Consider the following 27,352-nt stretch of genomic DNA (forward strand, 5'->3'; position numbering starts at 1 on the left):
TCCCAGATGACTAAGCCTTAGCGTTTTATTTTTTTTAAAAAGGCATTTGTCAAAATGTTACATGCGATTTTCCACCTACACAGAAGCAAACCATAAGATATTGTGCAATGAAATCAATGATGAAAGAGCCGAAGATTCGTATGAGCGAGAATTATCCCCAGTTCATCGCAAGCCTCTACCACAACTCTGTCGGCAGCAGAACCAGAAGGAGCAGCAATGTACGCCACGCCGCTCTGAGGAGAGAAGAGACATGACTTTCAAGACACAAGTTCACGTGAAGACGTGAAAAATTAAAATTCTCCTCTACAAAGCCTAAGGTAACAATGGTTTACAATACAGACTGATTCACTCAGCCAAAACAGCAAAATAGCCAGATTTCGGTTATCCACACATCAAATGGAAAAGTAAAATACTTAAATATTACTGATATATCACATTGCCATATAAAACTCAGAACTTAAACACCAAAAGCAGGGTTTCTGAAATGGTTTTACATCAGAATCAATTCTGTGCAAATGCACATCAATTCCATACTTACCCTTTTAGCTCTGTCTACGTTATCCCTGAAAGGAAAGAAAGCATCAGAGCTGATAGAAACTTCATTAAGTTTGTCAATCCACTCCTTCTTCTCTGCTTCAGTTAATAGTGCAGGCACATCCTCAAATAATGCCTTCCACTTTACCAAATCTTCATCCTATGAGAAGGGGTGGAGAGGAGAGAGAACGATTTTGGATATGATCTTTAGTACTATCTGATGCAAATCAGAATGCCAGAAAGCACTAGGCATTTGTCCCAGGATTTAATTATAAATAATGGCTCATTCCAATTTACATTGATGCTAGAATTTTTTTTTTGATGCTTTTAACATTTCATTAAAGAAAATTAATTCTAAGTGTACCAAATAAAGATTATACCATTTACTTTCAAAATCAATTTATTCTAAATATATTTTGTTTTTTAATCTCTGCCTAAATAAAATCTACTATTTTATATCCCTGTATCAAAACAAGCAAACAGATGATGATGGATGTTCTAGAACTGTATTTACACAGCGTCAAGTCTACAGTCAGTCATAGAGATGAATCAAGGTATGTTTCGGGGTATTCATATTTTTAAAAAGGTGCTTCCATTTTGGATGATTTGTTGGCTTAAACAATATGCCTTTCACTCTTGTTCACGTACATATAAAGATTTTCCCAGAACTATGAGCAAAATTCTGCTAGTAGTATTAAACAGGGAAATACAAATATTAAAGTAAAAAAAGGAAGGCTTATGTTTTAAGTACTTTATGGTTATAAGGCACATTCTTCAGTGACACTTATTATGTCATAGATCCCTGTCCCTGAACTTGTGGAAAACATAGTGTGGATGACTCACCTCCTCAGAAGACTATCGAGTATCTGATTATCAGACTTATCTCTTTTGTTTTCCACACAGGATTTACCGACATTTGCTATGTCCAAAAATGGGGTTAAATTCTGTATTTTTTTTTGCAGGCTACTTGATAGTTGCAATTTTATTTATTTATTTATTTTTGATGTTTATTTATTTTTGAGACAGTGCAACTAAGAAAGGGGTAAGGGAGAGGGACAAAGGATCCGAAGCGGGCTCTGCACTGACAGTGTGACGGCAGCAAGTCTGATGTGCCTGAATTCATGAACCGTGAGATCATGACCTGAGATAAAGTTGGACGCTCAACTGACTGAGGCACCCAGGTGCACTCATAGTTGCAATTTTAATGCTCCCATATGCTTTCTTCTAAAAAGAAGACATTAAATTTGAAATGTAACAAAAACTGATTGAGTTGTTAATTGACACTGGTAGAAAGTATACGGGGAGAAGACACTAGTTACCTGCTATCAGATACGTTGTATTTCATGTTGAATACACACCTATCATGTAGCAAGCACCATGCTTGGCACTGTGAAAGCCTCAGGGTAGGTGAAAAAAAAAAGAGTCCCAGACATCAAAAGTTCAAAACCAACAGAGGAAGAACAAACATATAAAACTAATTTTAAAAGACAAGGAGGCTCTGTGGTATCAGAAAGGAATGAACTACGAACAAAAAAGTTAAAGACAAGATAATGGAGAGTTGGTAAAAAGCTTAGAATTACAATTTTAGACAACGCAAAATTTCAAGAAAAATACCTGTTACGAAGACGGTGAGCATACCGGTATACTCCACCCACAAACCCAATGACTTTTACCTCGCCAATGGTCCCAGAAACATACTGATCAATGGCATTGGAGATTTCTGCTCTCTTCACTCCAGTTTTAAACTTCATTGAAAGCACTTGCGGATGATGTCTAAGCCACCAACAGTCTGCCTTATCCCCAGCAAGGCGTGTGCAATGTATTCGCGACTGCTGTCCTGCTCCAATGCCAATAACCTGAGGAACACCAAACATGAAGATTATTCTCTCTTCCAACAACATATTTTTTTTTAACAACTCTTTTGTGCATACTTCCTAAAATCTATCGATTTTGCGGAAAAAACATCTGGCCAAAATATAAATAATTTTTAATTTATTAAGGGTGAGGGTAGGCATTTATAACTACTATTAATATGTTTTACCTTTCCAGTGACATTTGAAGTATGGTTATTAATACTCTGTAAGATTCTAGAACTCCTGTAGTTCTAGAACTCCTGTAGAATTCTAGAACATCAGTAGTGAAGTATAGTCTTACTGGAACTTATTAGAACCTTAGTCCAAGTCCAAGGAGACCAGTAATCATAATCCCCCAAATTTTTGTTATCACAGACAAGCAATCTTTTAACAATGGACAATCACTAGAATTCTGAATCTCAAAGAGTCTTCAGGTCACATAATTAATATCCACACTTTCACTTCCCCACTTCTGGGACAAATAATTTAACACATGCCAAGAGAAGAGCTCAAGACACTGGGAGAAGGGCCCCCAAGGCTGTGGAAGCTATGGTGAAACCAGAACCAGTTCAGTCTAGAGTTAGAAGTGACCTCCAGGAGGAGCTGGCTCCGTCCTGCACTCTAGGGCTCAGCACAAGAGGAAACCGGTTAAGTATCTTGCTTAATGTCTGTAAGAAACATTCAATACCTTGATTGTGGTAGTAGTCACTTAACTACATAATATGGGCAAACCGCTCAAAACTCAACACTTAGAAAGAGTAAATTTTATTGTATATAAATTATGTCTCAGTAAACCTGATTTTTAAAAGATCACATTAACTTGTAGTCTACAGATTCTTGGTAAAATAACCTTAGAAATAAAAGTACAAGTATCCAACAGGCTACAAAAATATGGGATAATAGGAAGAAGTACTATTCCTGACTCTCTCTTCACTGGAAATACCACACCGATCAGAAGGAGGGGAGTGAATAACTCATTTTATAGTGGCTATTACAGTCCCACTAACCCAAATGTGCCAACTCAGTTTGGGCAAGAAGTAATACGATCAATTTTAATACGTCGTTCCAAAGACACTTTGTGATCCTTACTAGTTTTAGTAAGTCCACCATGTTACTGAGTAGATACCAACAAGCCCAGAAAAGAGAAACTTGGCCGATCTTCCTTTCCAAGTAGTCTAGTACCTCAGGTAGGAGTATCATTTTGAAAATCAACTGTCTGGCCTAAGTGGGTTTGAGAGCTTGGTTACCTGACCATTCTTGGCATAACACACAGAGTTAGACTGCGTGTACTTCACAGCAATGGTGGCTACGATGAGGTCTCTGAGTGCAGACTCTGGCAACTGGAAAACACACAGGATGGTCAACTGCAGTGGAATTTGTAACTCCACTGAAAAACATTAAGCATCTTATAGATCATTTTTTTACAGACCTATGATGTAGTTGTATCATTCAAATGACAGAAGAAATGAACTGTTCACAGAAAACACTACTGTGTTTTACTGAAAAAGATCAACATTCAGCATATGTGTCGTGGAACGCAGCAGTGCCTGATGCATCAAGGACTCTAACTAATGCCATTTTGCAGCCTGTTTACACACCACACGAATTGTGAAACACCGTATCCATTCCCAAACTGACAAATAATACATTCTCTACCACAGTACCAAGAAATATATATGGAAACATGAGAAAGTTCATGTTCAGAAAAAACACTGAGAATAATTTTCACAGATATTACAACTGTAATGTCTACACACAGCCACAGCTGTTTTGGAAAAATCAAATTAGGATCATTTTCTGCTTTGTCTAGAATATTCTAGGTAGAAACTATTCAAAAATATTTGTGAATTACCAGACCTACCAGAATAAAGTAATTGCTACAGCCAAAAATGTCACTATGTTTAATATAAAGATCAAATACAAACTGAAAAGGATTATCTATGTGCACAAAAGCTATACGCACTAGCTAACTAATCAATTAGCTAAGTGAAAAATCAGACTTCAAAATTAAAACTTACGTTCTGCAACTTGTATTAAGATAATAAAAAAGACAAAGTACAGGGGCACCTGGGTGGCTTGGTCGGCTGATCATCCAACTTTGGCTCAGTTCATGATCTCATGGTTTGTGGCACAGAGCCCCCCGCATTGGGCTCTGTGCTGACCGCTCAGAGCCTGGAGCCTCCTTCAGATTCTGTATCTCCCTCTCTCTGCCCCTTCCTCACTCATGCTCTGTCTCTTGAAAATGGATAAATATTAAAAAAAAAAAAAAGACAAAGTACAGACTGGGAGAAAATACTTGCAAACCACATATCCAAAAAAGGACTAGTATTTTAAATAAGACCTCTCAAAACTCAGTGACAAAAACAATCTAATTAGAAAATGAACAAAAGACATGAAGAGACATTTCACTAAAAAGGATACACAGATTGGCAAAATAAATAAGAAAAAAAACACCCTAGTCACTAGCCATTAGAAAATGCTAATTAAAAAAAAAATCACACTATACTGCCACACACCTAACTGAAACAGGGTGACAACACTAAAAGCTATAGGGAGAACGCAGAGAACTGGCCCACTCACATAATGCTGGTGTAAAACGCATAATGGCATAGGCTCTCAGGAACACTGTTTGGCAATTAAAAAAACTAAATATGAGACTATGATCCTACCCAGCAGCCACTAATTATACTCTTGGGCCTTTATAACAGAAGAATGAGAACTTATGTTCACATAAAAACCCACTCATGAATGTACAATGAATGAAAATTACAAAAGGGAGAACGGACTAGATGTTATCCAAGGTTAAGGAGGGGGTGGAGGCAGGAAGGAAGGGAGTGTGATTATAAGAGGGCAACATAAGGGATCCTTGTGGTCATGGAAGCATTCTTTCTGTGTCTGGGCTGTACCAGTATCATTATCATGGGATACTATACTGCAGCACTGTATTACCATCAGGGGAAATGGGGCAAAGGGTACATGGGAATTCTCAACAGTGCATGTAATCTGTAATTCTCATTTTTATTTTAACATTAAAAGCTGGTATTCTGAGACAGGATCAAGAAATACAAGGCTTCTCAAGGGAGGAGGTGGTATGGGGATGGGAGTGAAGAAATCCAGCCATATAAACACAGCACAAATAGTTAAAACAAATTAAAGCATTATTTAAGAAAAATGGAGCAGGAAATAATTCAACCGTGTTCACTAACGCTTAATGCACACTCCTCATGCTTCTCCCACTGTTCTAGACACACAGGATTTTGAGGCTGAAATGTTAACACAACACTGCTTTCAAAGGAGAGGGGAATACAAAGAAAGATAAAACCACTCCTACGCTTCAGTTTCCAAATTTCTAATTAAAAATACATATGACACAAGTAGAGAAGAATTAAGATAACAGATGAATTAAAACCATACCTCATTCCTTATAAAAAAAAAATCTAAGTTACTATAGCCAGAGGTACAAAACCTATCAAGCACTGCTAAATTATTAATCTGTCTAATAAGTACAAACCTACCAGGAAAACTTACAAAAGTAAGAGTCTCAATATGGGGGCAGGGTTGTCAACAGAGGACTATGGAATCTAGGTCAATACTGTTACAGTATTTTAAAAGATACGTTAACCAGTCAGGTTTATAAAGTGAAAGGAAAAAGAGTCTCCTATCTTAGTGAGTTGCCTACAGTAACAATGGTACAAAAACAATGCTTCTATCTGGAAATCCCAGTACTTACAGTCTTGACCAAAGGAGAAGAGTGCAAAGGACTGCCAAGTATTTCTATGTGAAATGCCCACCATGTTCCTTCACTTCACGGCATCATTAATTAAAAAAATATATAAACGGAAGACTAAAACAACAAAGATCACGTCTTAATCACCATACACTTACTAACAAATTGAATTATTCCAATAATTCATTACTTAAGTTTACTTTCAGCAATTCTACCTAAAGCCTCAGGAGTCAGACCTGGAAGCAACTGCACCTCCTCATTTTCCATTTCTTTTATAATGAATGACTTGTTAAGAGACAACCTTTCCTAGGAACAGACAGACAAGCTCAACAGCAAGGTAGTAAAAGCAAGTACTAAGAGGCAAAGATCCCAGAGAGAAGGGAAGTAGAAAGAAAAGAATGTAGTCATAAATGCTAGATGCTTCAAACATTTTCTAAGTTGCAAGGCACTAAGCTAAAAGGTAAAGGAACTGAGCACAAACTGTGGCAGTGTTACAGCAGTAAGTAGCATAAATGGAGTTCAGTAAACCAGGGAAAGCTGATACTAGCGGACACTTGATGCTTTCAGCAGAAGAGGGGTGAACCACAGATGGATCCTCACAAAGATTTAAGCCCAAATTCAAGTCAGCTTAATTCCTGCCAGGATAGAGATGATCTGACTCCACCTGATCTGCCCGCCAAAAGTAGAAATCAGCTCTTTCTAGAGGGAAAAAAAAATACCATCCAGATCTTCAAAATACCTCTATAGTTTTTTCACATTTAATACCCAATCATTCAATCAAAAATACCAGACAAAGCAGCAGGTAAGACCATAAAACAACATAGTTACACATCTTAAGTAGGTGTGTATGTGTGTGTGTGTGGTGTGTGTGAAGTAGAGCCAGTGTTAGAACCAGCAAAGATATCGTTCAAAATAAAGGGTCCAATTAAGAGATTTCAGAAAAGAAATACCAGCTCACCCATTTCCATTATTATGTAATCTTGGGTAAATTTATTATTTTTATTATTTTTTTAATGTTTGTTTCTTTTTTTTTTTTAATGTTTTATTTATTTCTAGGAGAGAGAGAGACAGCGTGAGCAGGGGAGGGTCAGAGAGAGACGGAGTCACAGACTCTGAAACAGGCTCCAAGCTCTGAGCTGGCAGTCAGCACAGAGCCCGACACGGGGCTCGAACCCACGAACCGCAAGATCATGACCTAAGCGAAAGTCAGACGCTTAACTGACTAAACCACCCAGGCGCCCCAATGTTTGTTTATTTCTGAGAGAGAGAGACAGAGTGCAAGCTGGGGAGGGGCAGAGAGAGAGGGAGATACAGAATCCGAAGCAGGCTCCAGGCTCCGAGCTGTCAGCACAGAGCCCGACGCGGGGCTTGAACTCACGAACCGCGAGATCATGACCCGAGCCGAAGTCGGACGCTCAACCGACTGAGCCACCCAGGCACTCCACCTTGGTCAAATTTCTTAACTGTACCTGATGTCACAATTTTGTGATCTTTACAATAAAGATGATAGCAGTCACCCTTCCCCACCCTCCACCTAAAGTGCTATGGGCATTAAATGATAGGGTACATACAAATCTAAGAAAAAAATCACCATTATCATCCTAGGAATATGTCCTTCCTAAAAGATGACAAACAGCATAAAAGCAAAAACCTGACTACGTGAACACACTGATCATCATACTGAAAATGGAAACAATCTAAGTATCTAACATAGTACATCTATACATGGATTGCCATTTGGCCTTTCAGATAAAGATGTGGATCTACATTTATTGATATAGAAACATATTTGCAGCTTAGTGTGTGGGAAAAGGCAAGTTATAGAAGAAAATCATAAAAAATATGATCCCATTTATGTATAAAGGAAAATATAAATACCTCTATGTACATACACTTATAAGCTTCTAATATCATCATTTATTCTTTTTTTATTTAAGCTTGCAAACTTACTTGATAACTCAAAATTGAGCTAGACATTTGCACATCAACCTTTTTAAAATATGAACCTTAAAAAATGCATAAGCTTATAAATATTAAAAACACTCACTGAGTTACTAGCATACAGTTCAGATATTTTCAAACTTACATCTTTATTCTTGGTCACAACATTGCTAAATAATGACCTGTCGATGACACCATTATTTCTCTTCTGACTTAAGCGAAGACCAAAGAGAGTTCGAACTTCATTTTCATCTGGACTGTAAGACTGGTCCATCTAAAATAGAAATTTAGAGTCAAAAGCAGTACACCTACAACCTTTAACATTTTTCATTTAACTTACATACAAAGAAAATCATTATAAGCAAGCTTATATTCATTTTTTCTAATGTAAGCATGTGTAAGATCACTTCAGTATGGGTGTAACAGAACAGCCAGGCATCATTATTTATCTTAGACTATGGGCTAGTTTCCCTAATACAGAAGTGTGTGTAAAAATCAGTAACGAAAAAATCTCACCAATTAGAAAAATAGGCAAAGAATATGGTCAGATAATTTATAAAAAGGACTAAAAAATACTCTTATATATGAAACGATGTTCATCCCATACATAATGGGAAACTGAAGCTACAATGAGATGCCATTTTCATCTCCTATCGATAAGAAGAAAAAATTAAAGAACACAGTGCTGGCAAAGCTATTAGGAAATCCCATTCAGACATAAAATTTGATGGGACAACCGCCAAGAGGAGCAGGACTTATCAAAACTCCCACAATACACAGCCTGTGACCTGGTCCTAATTCACTGCAGGCCATGTGTAGTGGCTAGAGACTGGTGACTGGCTACATAAGCTACCCCAGTACTGGGCAAACTTTCAACATGGCCAAACTCTATGCATAGGTGTCAGGAGGAAAAACAACAAAAAGAAAAGGAAATGCAAAAATTTCCTAAAAAGCACCAACTATTTCAGGAAAGATGAGCAAGAAATTTAAAATATTAGTTACTTTTAAAGAGATAACAGAGTGGCAAAAGGCAAAGATGGGGAGGCTTTTCTTCAAATAATATTTAAATTTAATACCTTTTGAGTAGGAAGCCATGTATCTGTATTAATTTTTATTATGTATTTAAAAAAATTTCTTTAATGCTTATTTATTTTTGAGAGACAGAGAGACTGCATGAACGGGGCAGGGGCAAAGAGAGAGAGGGAGACACGGAATGTGAAGCAGGCTCCAGGCTCTGAGCTGTCAGCACAGAGCTCGATACAGGGCTCAAACTCACGGACCACAAGATCATGACCTGAGCTGAAGTGAGATGCTTAACTGACTGAGCCACCCAGGCGCCCCTAAAGATTTTTTTAAATTAAAATTTAAAACTAAGACTAAGGAAGCTACCCCCATCTTAAACCAAACAGTTAATAGTAAGAAAAAACTCTGTTAAGATTAAGAATTAAAGAAACTTCAGTAAAGGGTACATTAAAAGACTATCATCATAAAGCAAAGATTAAATATGGGGAAAAAGAAAAACAAAAAATCAAATTCCTATTTTAAACATGAATTAAACTAACCTGAAGAACACAGTAGCTCCCATTTTTCTTTTTAGAAAGTATTTTCAAAGCTTCATCTTCATATCCTGGGGCAATGATACCATCAGATACCTATAAATATACTAAACATTAATTTTTTAAAAAATGTTTTATTTATTTTTAAGACAGAGCATGAGAGGGGGAGGGGCAGAGAGAGAGGGAGACACAGAATCCAAAGCAGGCTCCAGGCTTTGAGCTGTCAGCACAGAGCCTCATGCGGGGCTTGAACCCACGAATGAGAGATCATGACCTGAGCTGAAGTCAGAGACTTAACCAACTGAGCCACCCAGGCGCCCCAAACATTAACATTTTCAAGTTTTTATTAGGAGATAGAGGGAGGCACAGAGAGAGAGAGAAAGAAAGAGAGAGAGAGAGAGAGAGAGAGAGAGAGAGAATATGAATCCCAAGCAGGCTCCATGCTCAGCGTGGAGACCAACACAGGGCTTGATCCTGTGTTGAGTCGAAAGAGTTCTACCCTTAACTGACTGAGCCACCCTAGCGACCCTTAAACATTAATTTCTATTTTCAAAAATTAGGGAGCACATCCTAAGCAATCTAAAAACCATTATCTGTCTTAATGCAGCAGCATTTTCTGGTTTCTTTCTCCAACAGATAATGCTAGTATGTGTACCTGGAAAAGATAAGCCTATATTAAAATAGAGTTCTACAGCTAACCTTCCTTAACTGTAAGGGTTTTTAGCCATTTGTTTCAGTTTTAACTAAGAATATACAAATGATTCACTGTAATGCATGTACCTTAAGAAGAAAAAGGATTTCTCACTAACCTGTTCATGATGAGTTTTGCACTAGGAAGAGCACTCTCTAGTGCCCTCTTGGCCAGTACTAGCAAAATGACCTGAGGCAAAGCACTTTCCACAAGCGCATGACATGGGGATCAGATTACAGCTTTGCTAATAACCTTAGGCAAGGGAAGTACCTCAACAGCAAGACAAAGGGATCTGATATAACATCTTTGAAGGGTAGCAAATTCATACCACAAAGCCTTGTGCAGGTCAGCTCCACTGTGGGTGGGGGAGGGTAGTGGGATAGTAGTGATCATGGGAAGAATCCCCAAAGCACTGAATGTTGTCAAGCTCATGCAGCCTTCATTTCTACCTATTTGTTTTCCCTCCAAGCTTTCTGGGCTATCTTCTTTTTCTTTCAGTCTGTCTCTTTGCCCCAAAACCCACTTTTCCAGAATGGTTATTTGGTATTCAACTAATGGGGGTTAGTTTTCCAAGGAGTTTCAATCTTCCCCTATACATCTCTTTCATTATAAACCTATAAAGGTTTACAGTAAGGCTCATTATTACATCATCCTCTGCTCTTAAGAGACAGTAACTTTGGCATTAAGATAATGACTACTAGATAATATAAAAAACCTAAGTATATAAATCAAGACTTTTAAAACATTCACTAAATCTCAAAATTACAATTCAGTCAAGTATTCATGTTCTACATGAACTATGAACATTCTAAATGATAAATTTAACCTAGAAATGGTATAAATATTATAAGTCATAGTTTCAATGAAAACTATGAACAAATAGATCTTTACTCAGTTATGCATGGATCAAGACACAGGAATGTTCACTAACCTCTCTGGAGATAATTTTGGCAGTAGGGACATCACAAATATCAGATAATGCAATAAAGTCACCAAATGAAGACATCCTATCAGCCCCTGTAAATAAAAATTAAGATGAAGAGTATGTATCACAAATGGTCCCTGCAAAGAAAAAGATGTTTAAAAAACCCCAGTAGGTTCATATAAAATCCATTTCTCTAAATTTAACTTTATTAGTTATGTAAGATCTAAAATAACAGATTAAGAAGTCATTTAACTGAAGTAATCATAACAAAGTATTCTTTAATTTTCCTTCCAGGACAGCATTTGGCAAACTCTTCTTGTGAAGGGCCTGATAGAAGCTTTGTAGGCACATTGTCTCTGTCACACCTACTCAGCTGTGCCACTGTAGAAATCAGCCACATCAACAAAGGGACATGGCCCTGTTTCAATCAAACTATATTTACAAAGCTAGGTGGCAGGCTGGGTGTATTTAGGCCATGAGCCACAGTCTGCTAACCCTGTGGTAGAAGGTGAACTGTGCTATCAAGTTTCTCAATGGTCTTTCATAAATGTTACAGTAATATTCACAAGTTATTAACATCATGAATTAGGTATTTCTGAAATACATAAACTGTAACTCTAAACAAATTTAGTGTAGTTAATACAAGCATACAATTTTAGTCTTTTATTAAACAATACAATGTATTCAAATGCCTAATGTGAAATTAGATGCACCAAATTCCAATTATGTTTCCATTTATTACATTAAAATATGAGCACACACTTTTATAAGCAAATTTATTCCAAGGCACTTAGAGAGTCATTCCTAAGTATTAATAAAAAAACAAATTAAAGATAATTTGGAATCTAATACTGAAACGAAAGATACTATTACTTTATTCTACTTAGGATAAAATAGTCTCTTCTCTTTCAAACAACAAACAAACACACAAAAACCCTATTACTGTTCCCACCTCTTGCTCTTGCATACGCAGTTGATATGGGCGTCAAGGTTTTATACAGATCATAGACCATGCAGACTTTGGCCTCATCTTCACTTAGTGGAATTCCAACAGCAGCACCTGAAATAGAAAACCATAAAATAAACCCTCAAGTCTCAAGTTACCACTTTATCATCTCCTAAATCAAGACAACATTTTCCTTTCCTTTCCTTTTTTTTTTTAAAGTAGGCTTCATGCCCAATGCAGAACCAAATGCGGCAGTGAATTCAAGGCCCTGAGATCATATATACCTGCGCTGACATCAAGGGCTGGACACGCAACAAGCTCAGCCACCCAGGAGCCCCCAAGGCAACATTTTTCATAACATCTAGTCTATGCAGCATAATTTCTAGTGCCTACGCCAAATTAAACAAAAATCTGGCCAGATAATTAAAAACAAAAATACAGTTGCAGGGGAGCAAGAAGAGGGGGAAATCTCTCTGGCTTTTGAAAACGACCACTGAGTTGGCCAGCACCACACATCTATGAAGCTAATTTACTTCACAATCACCTTAATATCAAATAAACTTCAGAGAACTATGTGTTAGATTTGACTTAGACATAGAAGGAAAACTGTATCTCATACAATGGCTATAAAAAGCTACAGATAAGGTGTCTCTAGAACTTCTTGTATCTACTCAGTTCATTTTCAACCCTGTGGAAAAATACTGTCCATTTTACTTTATTTTTTACTTTTCCACTAAAAAAAAGCAATTTCCTGATCCCCTTATCTCACAGTAATGTTACACAATTACATAACATAAATAACAACTATGTGTTAATTTATTACCAGATTTTGTCACGCTACTATATCAATACTGTTATTAGACTTGAAAAAGGTGGTTTGAGACTTTAGAGAATATCTATATTCACATCAGAACATGTCAATTCTTTCTAAAATTAAAAAGTGCATTTTGAACCATTCCAGAGCATTCTGGAAAGCAGTGCTTTACCTGCTGGGCTGACATGTTTGAAAGAGGCAGCGGCAGGAAGGTCTAAAGCTTCTTTGAGCTCCTGCACCAGCTGCCAGGCATTCAAAGCATCACACAAATTTATAAATCCAGGGGCTCCATTTAGAACTACACAAAGAAAAATACACAACACATTACCAAGCAGGATCAATCAAGTCAGATACACATTTCTGAAAAAATAACCTACGTCAAGGCTGTACAAGTATGTTTTCAGAGAAGTATAATTAAGAGGCAAACACATACACCAACATAAAAGAACCTGAGAAAAAAAGAAACCAAAACACTAAGACTAGAGTTGAAGCCTGCCTCATCCTGCCTCCCAAAAAGAATATACATACACACTCAAATATGCTATATGCTACTGAAGAAACCAAATCTAGACAATCTAGAAATGAACTAACAGTGAATTCAGGAATAGGAGAAAGAATAAGACCAGTGATCGCCAGGAATCCACTTCAGTAAAGAACTAAGATAGAAAAATCATGGCAATTCTTGAGGTAGTACAAAATCTAATCCATAAACTTTGCGGTGTAAGAACATTATTACAAACTAATCCAAGTGCCGTGGATGGGGAAAAAGTGTATTGGATTTTTCCTCTTTTACACCAGCCTCAGTAGGCTCTGCCGAAAGTTGAAATGCAGTTAAAAAAATTACAATTTCAGAGTTTCTCATTGCCTGTTTTCTTGACAATAGCAGGATTGTTAGGAGCTATTATCTCTTGTGAATAAATTATAAATTCAGCACATACCCAAAAAAAGGGAGCCATTAATTAAAAACCAATTTATAACTGCATTTCCTTTCTATTATCTTGGACGATACATACTTATAAAAATAAAACTTGAATATTTACTGAGTGCCTACAACAATGTTGGGCACTGTTCTAGGTAATGAAAATGTATTATCAATGAATAAGCTAGCTCCTTTCATGCCCTGTCCCCCAATCACTGTCTCCATAGAGCTGATGGGAAAGCCAGAGAAGAAACAAAATAGGCAGTAAGCAAAAAACGTTAAAAAATATTACGTACTTATACAAATCAGTTGAAAACATGTTCACACAAAAACCCAAACTTGAATGTTTTTAGCTTTATTCATAACTGTTAAAAATTGTCTTTCCATTTTTGACGTCCTTCAAGAGGTAAATGGATAAACCAACTATGATATATCCAAATACCATGGAATACTGTTAAAAGTAAGAAGAAATGAGCTTTCAAGTCACCAAATGACATGGAGGAACCTGAAATGCATACCACTAAATGAAACAAACTAGCATCAAAGCTACACACTGTAGGATTCTAACCTTATGACATTATGGAAACAGCAAAACTATGGAGATGGTACAAATATGAGTGGCAGCAGGAGTAGGGAAGTAGAATGGATGAAATTTTTAGTTGGTGAAACTATTCTGCATATTGTCAAGGTGGATACATGACATTATACGTGTCAAAACCCACAGAATATACAACACAAAGAGTGAGCCCTAATGTACAAGGGACTTTAGTTAATAATGAACATTTGCTCCTCAATTTTAACAAATGTGCCATACTAATACAAGATGTAAAAGGGGAGAGCTAGGGATGAGACCCAGAGGGAGGGAATGTCTGGTAACTCTCTATACTTTCTAAGAAATTTTTCTGTAAATCTACAACTACTTTAAAAAATAAAGTTTACTAAGAAAATAATAAAAATGTTCCTAAAAACGAGTTCCCTTGACCAGCATGAATGAAATTGCTTTTGAAAATGAAAAATATGGGAACTGAAAGTACATGGAAGTATCTTTTGCCTCAGCATCTAAAGGGGAAACATTATAAGAAGGAAATACCTAAGGATAAAACAAGAGCATTTCTTTTGTTTTAAGAAATTCTAGATGTAAAAATTCATGCAACATGTCAAATTTCTAATTATTAATTCAATACTCAGGAAACATGCCAAGAAATATTCTAAGTACTGAGGATGTAGTGATAAACAAGAAGCTATGAACAAAGATGAAATTTCTGCTCTCCAGGGAAGATGATTAAATGGGAGAAGATGATTAAAACATAAATACACTAAAACCTTGGATTGTAAGTAATTTGTTCTATGAGCATTCTGTAAGACAAGCAAACATTTCTAATAAATGTTAACTTGATAAATGTCTTGCAATATGAAGAGTATGTGACGCTGAGTGTCACATGATCACAACTGAGCCAATGGTTCTTCTCTCTCTCTCACTGCGGGATTGTGATCATCTCTCATGCTAGGATGTTTGGTCTCAGGCCACAGTGTTTGGCAGAAATTAGTGCTTTTTCAGAATGCTGGAAGATGCCCACAACTGGCACCAGTGTATTTTTTGTCACTTCAAAGTACCTCTAGACAGTCCTGTGGTTTTTCCATTCAACAGTAAGCTTAGGAATGCTTTGCTTCATTCTAGGTCACACTGCCTCCAGATACAGACCCTCTTTTCTTGCTGTCTTATTGCCAGTTACATTCAATACAGAGTATGACGAGTTTATTAATAGTGTACTGTAGTCAACATCCATGTGAGCGTATACAATGGCCCCCATACAGAAAAAGGTTGAAAAGAAAGGTGGTAAGATGATTACGGTAGAAGGAAATCATTGAAAAGTATGAACTAGGTATGTGAGTGGCTGAAATTGCAAGATTTTACCAGTCTACCAGTATCTTGTCTGCGAAGGAGAAGAAAAAGGCATAGAACTCCCTCACTTCGAAGAGATTAGGGAGATGTGTAAAATGTGGAAAACAGTGCAAAATAAGGCTGTAGCTGTGTGAGCAATGAATCTGTTTAAGGACCATGCAATGTAAATTTCCGTGAAATCCTCAAAAGGAGGCAAAATCAACTGTCGTTGGATGGGTTCCTTGTTAACGGTGCACAAAATGAAAAAGAGTCCATTGAACCAATGGATAGCAGTGATTCTGTTAGTGACAGTGAAAGTTGTCTTCTACAATAACCCGCCTCTTTATCTCCTTCACACGAGCCATGAAGGTTTTCAAAGGTAAGTAAAGGTTAATTTTTCTTCATATTTTGTATTTTCTTTATTATTTTGTATCATATTACAGTTTTGAAATCATTTTTATAATGAGTATTTTTAGGTTGTGGAAGGAACCATCTGAGTTTCCTTTATTTCTTATGAGGAAATTTGCTTTGATATACAAGCACTTTGGATTATAAGCATGTTTCTGGAACAAATTATGCTCACAAACCAAGGTTTCACTGTATATGCAACAAAACAGTGTTGTGAGAAAAGTGTGACTTTTCTCACTTCAGTCTGGGTGATCTGAGAAAACTTTGAGGAGGTGACTTTAAGGTGATATCTGAATGACAAAATAGACCTTGAAGAGCAGAGCAAAGGCTGTAGACGCTGCCTGAGGACCAAATGGAAACAACGCGCTGGGGAGCATGGAGTAGAGGAGGGTTGTCTAGGAAGAGCAGTCAGATAACAGGGTCTGCAGGGGATGCACAGGCATTCAAGTGCAAGGGAAAGCCAATGAATGGTCTCAAACAGGGTGTAACGTCACCTGATTTACATGGTGAAGACTGTTCTGCCGTGAGTAGAAGACCAAGCAAAGAGCATTACTGTAGTCTGGGAGACTTTTGGGGTGACTGCGGGGCCTAGCACACTGTTAGAAGGGATTCCAAATGTATCTGAAATAGGGTAATAATAGGACTTGATCCTGTGAATAGGAAGGGAAAGAAAGGAGTATTTCAAATTCTCCTCTAATCTCCCACTCTTCTCCCTGCTCCTCTCTTTCAGCTGGTATCAAGGGACAAGAAGCAGACAGGAGTACCCGTGTCTTCCCACCACGTGTACCAACGAGCGTGCTCTCAACCTGCCTTCCCAGGGTATGAGGAGAGCTGTCCTTGCGGTCACTGGAGGCCAGCACTCCTACCCGAGGCCTTCACACGGGCAACTCGCCCCTGCCCTCTGCACCCACGCGCCCCGACCAGATAGTAGCACGTGTTCTAATGCCCACCTCAAGAATAAAACAGAACAGAAAAGTGAATAGTGTCTTTTGATTCTACAAATCCATGGAAGTCCTAACTGGTTTTCCTGTTCAAAGTTCTGTTCGAAGAATTATCTTTCTTTTCTTTTTTTTTAATATTTTTTATTTATTTCTGAGAGAGAGACAGCGCAAGCAGGGGAGGGTCAGAGAGAGAGGAAGACACAGAATCTGAAACAGGATCCAGGCTCTGAGCTAGCTGTCAGCACAAAGCCTGACACGGGGCTTGAACCCACGAACTGTGAGATCATGACCTGAGCTGAAGCCGGATGCTTAACCGACTGAACCACCCAGGCACCCCAAGAATTATCGTTCTTATTATTCCCTAACCTCACGTTCATATCTCGGCCTACTTCACCTGGGATTCCAGAGCCTGTGATCCTTGGCTGGTCCCTCCTCATCTTGACCTTTTCTAGGAAATTGATCCATCCTGTCCCAAATCTCCAAATCATCTATATGGCAAGGACATTTCAAACTCCATCTCCAACCTGACTTCTCTCCAGAACCCATGACTGTCTCAATAGATTGTGTTCACAAGACCACCCGGCATCTCACACTTCAGGTGGCTTTGAAAGGCATGATGTAATTTCATTTACCTTTTCAACGTGAACCACATCAGATAGAATACAGAGAACAACACACGCGCGTGCGCGCACACCCGCACCCCCCCCCCCAGCAAACTCTATGCCACATATCACACAGCCCTTACCTGTGATGGGAAGCTTGGGCTTCAGCGTGTATACCTGAGCAGGAGTTTGGTGAGGATTCATTCCATACCTCAAGGGCATCTGAGATATTCCTTTACTATACTGTTTCCTGAAGTAATCTGAAATTGCTTCATCATATTGTGCCGTATGAGTGAAAGCCTACAAAAAGTGTAAGTTTTGTGAAATACCAACCACTTACCAAAGTTGGGGCAAGAGGGTTTTAGGTAGCACAGAGCAAACCACACTCCTTCCCGCACATATCTGTGCAGGAAAGACAACCAATTATCACAAAAGAACAGAACGAATTATTCTCTTTCCAAGTCTCTTTCAACTTTTTGACATTACACATCTGTAATGCTTGGTTCTCTTCATTTATAGGGAAAGGATAGCAGCTCCAAGCAGAGGCTTGGTGAATGATACGATCTAGTAAAAATGGAATACCATTTGGTTTGGCAAACACTTTGCTCAATAAAAGTGCATCCCCACCTTCAAAGCTAACTGGCGTCTAGTCTCCAAGGAGGTGTCTTTACTGTCGGAGTTCTGCATCTCTGCGGCCACGGCCACATAGTCCTCGGGTTCACATACTACTGTTACTCGAGCATGGTTTTTGGCTGCTGCTCTCAGTAGGGTTACTCCACCTTGGAAGAACAAGACAATTTGTATTTCCGTGAGTTTAACCTCCTTTAAATAAAGTCACCAAATACAGGTTTCTACTTTAATTTCTGACTTAAAAAAATGGGGAAAACGTACCCCAGGTGAATCTCTATACAAAGAAAGAGCTTAGAAAATATAGATGGGTTACAGTCATCTCAGAACACAATGTGGGAACAGTAACTATTTTCTGCTCTCTCAATTTTTTGATTTTCAGTGAACATCAAAACAAAATATCTTTTAAAATGTACATAGCCAGGGGTGCCTGGGTCGCTCAGTCAGTTGACCATCTGATTCTTGATTTTGGCTCCGGTCACGATCCCAGGGACATGGGACTGAGCTCCACGTTGGGCTCCACAAGCATGGAGCCTGCTTAAGATTCTCTCTCTCTCCCTCCCTCCCTCCCCCTCCCTCCCTCCCTCCCTCCCTTTCTCTCTTTCCTGCTCTGCCCCTCCCCCCACTTCTTTCTCTCTAAAAAATAATAAATAAAAAAAGCAAAAAGTAAAAATAAATAAAATGGAAAACAGTCCAAAAATAAATAAAATATAAATAATCCTCCCCTGTCAGTTTTCAAATATGGTTTTTCTAATTTACCAATATCAATCTGCTCAACAGCCTGTTCAACAGTTACATCGGGAGAAGCCACTGTCTTCACAAAGGGATACAGATTACAGACGACAACCCTAAACCAAAAAAAAAAGATTTAACTACCATTAGAAATACAAACTTTATGGGATTTACATATAAGTCAGTCAACAGCTTTAACATGACCCAAGAGTCTAAAGATCTAAAATATAAACTATAAGCCTGGCATTTTAGAATTCTAAAAAGTATGCTGAGACATTGGGAGGTCCACTGTTGCAGAACATAGGTAAATATACATGGCTTTGGTCAGCAGATGCTGTCAAAATCATTTTGCAATACTGCTGCTCAGGCACATTTAGTTACCTATTGTAGGATCCAGGCATTAAAAAATCTTTTTAAATTTTAACAGAAATGCAAAATAAAAGGCTACAGATAACATCCTCATTTTGGACTACAATCATTATTATCCTGGACATTCAATTTTAAACTCTATTTCCAATGGGTCAGGCACAATGATGAAAAATGATAGACTGAATTCTAAGGGTGAAGTATTTGCTTATTTGTTTTGTCTTCAGAAAGATCATATACAACGGCGGTAACAGGAAGGCTAAATGAATACTTTAAGATATAGTACTAATCTAAAATTCACAACCGGTGGAGTAGAGATCCACACCTGGACCTGCAATGTGAGGGGCTCTGTGGGCAGGTTTACACCCAGTGAAATAAGCACAGTTGGTAAAAACTAATAAAAACAGAAAAACAGAAGAAGGGAAACACTTCCTGGTGCCTATAACCCTGAGACCAAAAGCAAAGAAAATGTCGCACGAAAAATATAGACCAATATCTTATGAATACAAACAAAAAATTCCTCAAAGAAAACTAGCAAACAGAATCCAGCAAAATACAGAAAAGAGGCTCACATGGCAGCCAAAAGTATGGTTTATCCCAAGAATGTAAGGTTGGTTTGCTATCTAAGAATCAGTTAGCGTAACAGCCCATGTCAATAACACAAAAGACAAAAACCACCTGAGCACCTCAACAGATGCAAAGCTGTTACACCCACTCATGATAAGAACACTCAAGAAACAGAAGAGAACTTTGTTTAACATGATAAAAAGTAGGTAAGAAAAACCCTAAAACCCACGGCTAATATCATATTTAAAGGCAAAAGACTGAATGCTTTCCCCTAAGATCAAGAACAAAACAAGGATGTTCACTCTCACCACTTCTATTCAACATTTTACTGGCAATTAACAAAGAGAATTAAATAAAAAGGATCAAGACTGGAAAGGAAGAGGTAAAGGTATCTCTAGTAGCAGGTGACATGAGTTTGCATATAGAAAATCCTGAGGTATTCCACAGAAAAACCCTATTATCTCTGAGATGAGCAAGCTGTAGGACATACAATTAGTTCAACTTATATACACATTAGCAAAGAACGCGAAAGTGAAACTAGGAAAACGATTTTACTAATGGTACGATCAAAAACAAAAACTATTTAAGAATAAATTTAACAAAGGCATAAAACTTGTGTGCTAAAAAGTACAAACATTGTTGAGAAAATTAAAGCATCTAAACAAACGGAAAGACATCTCAGTTTATGGAATGGAAGACTCAATATTTAGATGGCAACATCTCCAAAACTGATATACAGATTCAACACAATCCTTATGAAACTCCAACTCTGTTTCTTCAGAAATGGGCAAGCTGACCCCATAATTCATATGGAAATGTAACAAATCCTGAATATCCAAAATGATCTTGAGAAAGACCAAAAAGTTGGAGGACTCATACTTCTCAATTTCAAAATTTGCCACAAAGATAAAAATAATGATGTGGTGCTGGCATAATGACAGAGATATAGGTCAAGTGTGCCAAGACCATTCATCGAGGTTCTGAAAGAAGTCTTTTCAACAAACGATACTGGGACAACTGGACACATACAGCAGAATGAAGTTGGAACCCTATGTCACACTCATATATAAAAAATACCTTAAAAAAATTAAAGAAATAAGCATAAGAGCTAAAACTAAAAAACTCTTACATCTTCATTATTTTGGATTATGCCATTGCTTTTTAAATATAACACCAAAAGCACAGATAACAAAAGAAAAATAAAATGGACATCATCAAAACTTAAAGCTTTTATGACAGTCAAAGGACACTATTACAGAAAGGAAAAACAACCCACCTAATGGGATAAAATGAACCCTTACAACTTAATAATATAATGATAAAAACAATTAAAAAATGGGCAAAGGACTGGAACAGGCATTTCTGGAAAAGTATACAAAATGGCCAATCGGCAAATGTTTATAGTGAGTGAATAAGAAACTAAACCTAATATTAACCTTGTTCTTAAAAGTAGGGCACCAAGTTTGGCATGCTGGTGGTCTTTGTTCCTTAATGTATTAAAATGTCAACTTCATGGGGCGCCTGGGTGGCTTAGTCGGTTAAGCGTCCGACTTTCGCTTGGGTCATGATCTCGCGGTTCGTGGGTTCGAGCCCCGCGTCGGGCTCTGTGCTGACTGCCAGCTCAGAGCCTGGAGCCTGTTTCAGTCTGTGACTCCCTCTCTCTCTGACCCTCCCCTGCTCACACTGTCTCTCTCTCTCCTAGAAATAAATAAAACATTAAAAAAAAAAATTTTAAAATGTCAACTTCAAATTTTTACCTGATAAGATTAAAATCAAGTCTTGCCATGTCAGCATTATCTTCTGGGATATTACGAGCCAAGATTCCTAATTTAACAAAGTTAAAGTATTAGGTTCCCAAGAAACACATTAGAATAAGGTACTTCTTTCCAATATAGTCCCATCAATCGAGTTGAACCCTCTAATACTGTCTAATAAAGAAAACAAAATAGTAGAAGATTAAGAATAGTGGGTATATTTAAAAAGCTTTGTATCCGTTCCTCATTCCCCCACCTTTTTTAAGATTTTTTTATTTTTAAGTTATCTCTACACCCAATGTGGGGTTTGAACTCACAACCCCGAGACTAAGAGCTGCATGCTCTACCAAGTGAGTCAGCCAGCGCACCCATTACTCCCCTTTTCTTAAGCAACAAAATGTAGAAGGAGTTTTTACATAACTATTGCCAGTTCCATTAGTGTCTGTGTTTCCATAAGTAAGTGGCTTGTCTGGTGATCCTTTTATTCTGCCAAATTTTACTATAATTGGTAATTAGCAGTATACCTATCTCTTACCATTTTTGGTTAGTACGTAATTCTTGGACTCAGATGAGTAAACAAAACTAAAGCCTTTTGAAAAACAATTATTTTGATAGTCAGTTACACTGTGTTACTTTATACTAAGCGTAGAGTGTAATAAAAGCTTTTTCACACATGAAACTGAAACATTTTCACTAACTACAGAGGGAAATAGCACTCTCAATTAATTATCAGGTCAGGATTAAAGGCAAGCAGAGGAAAACAATGTGAATCCATCACATAATAAAGCAGAATAGATTCTACACAGGTTCTATGTATTATGAATTTGAGGAGCAAATGTGACAAAACCAATAGACTCACAAGTAATTTTTAGGGGGGCTTATGACCTGCCTTTTCCCTCATTTATTTCACAAAGTAATCAACCAAAATATTCCTGAAGACCACTGATTGTTTTAAATTGAAGGTACCGACCACTTACCAGCGTGGACTGCAGGATGCAAGGTTTTCACACGTCCCCCTAACATTTCAGGAAATCCCGTTAACTCAGAGACATCTCTGAAAGTAGATGAGCAGAATATTGCTGTTTCTGCTAAACTGTCATTTTACATTTTATGCCATTCCAAAGCACCTTCCAACATTACATCTACTGTTCTCATCTAGGGGGATTTTTCAGAGCATAAATTTTCAGAAATCAGAAACTGAATCCTAAGCAATACATTCAATTGAGAATTTAGCAGTATATACAAAAAGCACCTTATCTCAGAAACAGACTTAAGTAAAAACAAGAATTCAGTTTTAAGATTAAATAAGCATAAAGATGGCAAATCAAATGAGTGGGAAAATAAAACACTGTGTTTTAGTAAAGTGGTGTTTATATTGGAACAATAATGGTTTATCTACATAAAAATAAATTCCCAATGAATCAAAGGTTTGATTATTTTTAAAGAATGTTTATTTACTTATTTTGTAAGAGTGCATGCACGCAAGGGGAGCAGAGAGAGAATCCCAAACAGGTTCAGAGCCTGACGCAGGGCTTGATCCCACCAACTGTGAGATCATGACCTGAGCTGAAATCAACAATCAGACACTGAACGGACTGAGCTACCCAGGTACCCTCAAAGGTCTGAGTATTTAAAATAATCACAGAACTACCAAAATTAAATATGTGAGGAATGCATTCGAAGCATATGTAGGGAATGCATTTGAAGCATTAAATAACGGGTTAACAAATCTGTCTATGTAAAATGTTAATAGTTTTACACAGAAAAAATAGTTAGCTGGAAAAAATAATCTCAAAATTTGACAAAGGGTCAAATGAAGACAATGTTTAAATATTGATTCACATCACCAAACTGACATGAACTCCCCTACTCTTCAGCCTGATTTACAAGCAGATTATAATGACACGAAAAATGCAGACAATATGTTAGGTGAACAAAATCAAGAAGTAAAACTATCTTATGTCTGAGTTAGAAAATTAGACAGATATTTATAAAAATACTGGAAGAAAGCATATCAACGTGTTAAACAATTATGAACACGTTGTTATTATCTTCTTTATAATTTTCTACATTTTTCAAATTTCCTACAACCCACATACATTAACCGTTATAGTAAAAAGTAATAAATATTTTAAAGCAGCAAATTCCTGGGCATCTGAGTGGCTCAGGCGGTTGAGCATGAGACTTCAGCTTAGGCCAAGATCTCACGGGTTCAGGAGCTTGAGCGCCATGTCATGCTCGCTGCTGCAGGGGCACAACCTGCTTCAGATCCTGTCTCCTCTTATTTGCCCCCCTTCCCGACATAACATTAAAAAAAATAAAGCAGCAAATTCCAATAGGATACAGAATTTCCTGGGTAGAGTCTCCTATGAAGGGCCATCTGCAGATGACCGGTTTTTGACGAAGGACTCACACTGTTCCAACATAAACTGAAAACTGGTGACATTATGTTGTCCAATTCAAAATTCCCTTTTCTGGCCTTCAGGAAATAAAATCCAGTTTCTCCAATTGAGGATGATTGTTAAAAACAGAGAAGGCAGATCTATTCTCAGAATGAAAAAACAGGTGGCTCATTAAGAAGCTTGTTGCTCCTGGGGCGCCTGGGTGGCTCAGTCTGTTGGGTGTCTGACTTCGGCTCAGGTCATGATCTCACAGTTTGTGGGTTCGAGCCTCGCGTCGGGCTCTGTGCTGACAGCTAGCTCAGCCTGGAGCCTGTTTCAGATTCTGTGTCTCCCTCTCTCTCTGACCCTCCCCTGCTCACGCTGTATCTCTCTCTCTCTCTCTCTCTCTCAGAAATAAATTTAAAAAAAAAAAAAAAAAAAAGCTGTTGCTCCTTTGTATTCCAGAATTTGCATGCAATAGCTGCAGTCTTCAAAATTTCTCTGCATGCCCACTGCTGTATAGTCACCAATTAAAATCTCATCAGTTTACCTCAAACCTCCATGTTAACTTCCTGGGATAAAAACTTGGCTCTTTTACTAGCTGTGTTAACTGTTACTAACTCTGGCAAGTTACCTAACTTCTTTGTGCCTCAGTTTCCTTATTTATTAAATGGGGATAATACAATCTACACTATTGTTATAAAGCTATTGTTAGGATTACATGAGAGTGTGTGTGTATAATATGAAGTGAACAGTCTCACACTATAATGGGAGAGAAATACATTTACATTCCTAATTTTTAAGAAATGTACAGCTATAATGGGGGCAAGCAAGAAGTGAGTAGAGATCAAACAAGGCTCAAGAGCTGATAAGTATTTAAACTGAGGGATGGAATGACACCATGACAGCTCATTATCTTTTTCTACTTTTGATTATGTCTGAAATGGTCCCATAATACAAAGTTTGGTAGAGAAAAAAAGGCTTAGAAGAGGAGCTTGCTTAATTTGAAAGGTCCAACTACAACAGCAGCCATCATGCTCCACAAGAAAGAACAGCCTAGATACTGGATTCTCACCCTGCTGGTCTTCACAAAAGGCTGGCCTGTCTTTCACGATTCTTATAGGGTTCTTATGAGAACATCAGAGAGATGATGCAAAAAGACTTTGGAAAGTAGAAAAGCATTTATTTAATAAAGTAAGGCACTCTTGCCATTTGAACCTGTCAAATTTAGGAAAGCTGTGTACTGCTTCTGAAAGCAGGAGTATACAATTAAAAAAGTAGTAATCTCGGGGCGCCTGGGTGGCTCTGACAGTTGAGCATCTGACTCTTGCTTTTGCTTGGGTCATGATCTCACGGTTTCATGAGTTCGAGTCCCAGATCGGGCTCAGTTGCTGGCAGCTCAGAGCCTGCTTGGAATTCTCCCTTTCCCTCTCTCTGCCCCTCCCCCACTCACAGCTGTCTCTGTCTCTCTCAAAATAAATTTAAAAAGAAAATAAAAAGGCAGTAGTCTGACCAGAAGGCAAAAAGCAAAATTTCTCATAGAGCAACGAAAACAGCCACATCTTTCACTCCTTTCCTAAAATGTATTTCAGGAGTGGGTAGGTCCTTCTTCTGAAATCCCACCTCCATTTATTAGAGCTGTCCTTAATGCCTTTTTCATTTTCTACCCCTCAGTAAGTTACTTCCTCCCTCTCCACCAGAATGTCAGCTTCTTGAGGTCAGGAATGGCAGATGATTTATCTTTTATCATTCCTTCGTCCCATCACTTAGCCAGGTAAGGAACATTGTGAAAGGAATGAATAAAAGATCTGTGCCTTTATATCACTAACAGAGAACGTAAGGGAACACAGGAAGACTTGAATCTTAATGATGTCAACAGTTGCACTACAGAGCCAGTCCAAACAGGTCATGGGAATCATATAATTTGGGGTTTTCTTTAATAACAAATGGCCCACCTAAATTAATTTTCTATACAAAGTAGCTAAGAAAGAGGGCTTTCTGACATGGGGACTCCTGGGGTTTCAACCCTGAACTCCTGACCGAGCTCTGCAAACCGGAGCACAAGTTACTAAATGTGAGCCTCTCTTTCCTCTTCTGCAAAGTGTGTAAGCAGCGTGCCAGCCTCCCAGCATTGCTGGAAGGAGTAAGTGACGCCTTTCACTCACTGTGCCCGGAGTGCATTCCTGTCTGGTCAACGTGACCACTCTCCGTTCTTCGGATTGGACTTACCTTAAAAACTAAACTGTGTCTTACCTGACCGCCAGACCTGCATCCCTGAGGGTTTTTGCAGTCCCTCCAGAAGCGATCAGATTCAAACCAACAGAAGTTAAGTTTCTGGCAAATTCCACGAGGCCCGTTTTGTCAGAGACACTAAATAAGGCTGAAACAGAAGGCATTTCCCGTCACCACTCGCAATACATGACACGAAGTCCTTCCAGGCCTTGGGTGCGGGGACAGTCACGGAACTCGAGGCGATCCCAGCGGCCCACGGTGGCCGGGCCTGACCCGGGGCCTCCCCCGGGTCGGACACCTGCCAGCCGCGCTACCGCGAACACACCGCGGGCTCGCAGTCACCGCGCGCAACCCGGCGCCGCCATTGTGGGCTGAGGGCGCCGCGGGGAAGGGGCGCAGGGGGCGTGGCTCCGCGAGGGCGCGCGAGGGGCTCACCGAGCTGGCTGGGTGCCATGGCTGCGGGCGGCGGGGTCCGGGGCGAGCGAGGGCAGCTGCGGCGACGCCACGTGCGGAGGGGCGCCGAGAGGCCGGAACGCGCGCGATCAGGCGGAGGGGCGCGCCGGGCGGTCACCTGACCTGCCACGTGACCCAGCCGTCCCACCAGGCGCCCCGCCCTGTTCAATTTCAGAGCTGAAATTGGAGCCTCGGGGCTGAAGGGGAAGGCGGAGAGAGGTTGGCTCAGGCCTGCCTAGGCCCGGAACTTGAACGGATCACCGCTCCAGTCTCACGTACTAAGCGTGACTTGGCCCTTTCCGCAAAAGTGAGGCGCCCCAGGACCGCAGGAGCAAATAAATGCCTGTTGCCCAGAACAGCCTGCCCCGAGAAACTGGAGCCATGTCAAAAGCAATGGTACAGAAAACCAGAGCAACCCAAGGAGTTTTTGCAGCGGCGAAGGTAGAAAGCATTTAGCAATCACCTACTTCATTTTAATAGAGTTAAAAAAATAAATAAAAG

General features: G+C 38.8%; 1 protein-coding gene across 2 annotated transcripts; it reads right to left on the minus strand.

Annotated features, from left to right (window-relative positions):
- On the minus strand, positions 1–26,961 carry ATIC (5-aminoimidazole-4-carboxamide ribonucleotide formyltransferase/IMP cyclohydrolase). Of its 2 annotated transcripts, XM_039233143.1 has the most exons (16): positions 26,834–26,961; positions 26,420–26,546; positions 22,763–22,839; positions 21,789–21,855; positions 19,126–19,214; positions 18,367–18,518; positions 17,883–18,039; positions 13,160–13,285; positions 12,180–12,287; positions 11,234–11,319; positions 9,618–9,707; positions 8,201–8,329; positions 3,635–3,727; positions 2,208–2,390; positions 539–694; positions 1–233 (listed from the first exon to the last, which is right to left on the minus strand). In XM_039233143.1, exons 1-16 carry the CDS (start codon positions 26,850–26,852, stop codon positions 114–116), a joined length of 1,779 nt encoding a protein of 592 aa, XP_039089074.1. In that variant the 5' UTR covers positions 26,853–26,961; the 3' UTR covers positions 1–113. The 2 variants fall into 2 exon arrangements, with proteins under 2 accessions (XP_039089074.1, XP_039089075.1); XM_039233144.1 differs by lacking the exons at positions 21,789–21,855; positions 22,763–22,839.
- Positions 26,962–27,352: the final 391 nt, after the last annotated feature.

Source organism: Hyaena hyaena, unplaced genomic scaffold (genome assembly GCF_003009895.1).
Source record: "Hyaena hyaena isolate Hyena2069 unplaced genomic scaffold, ASM300989v1 scaffold_71, whole genome shotgun sequence".
NCBI classification, from domain to species: Eukaryota; Metazoa; Chordata; class Mammalia; order Carnivora; family Hyaenidae; genus Hyaena; species Hyaena hyaena.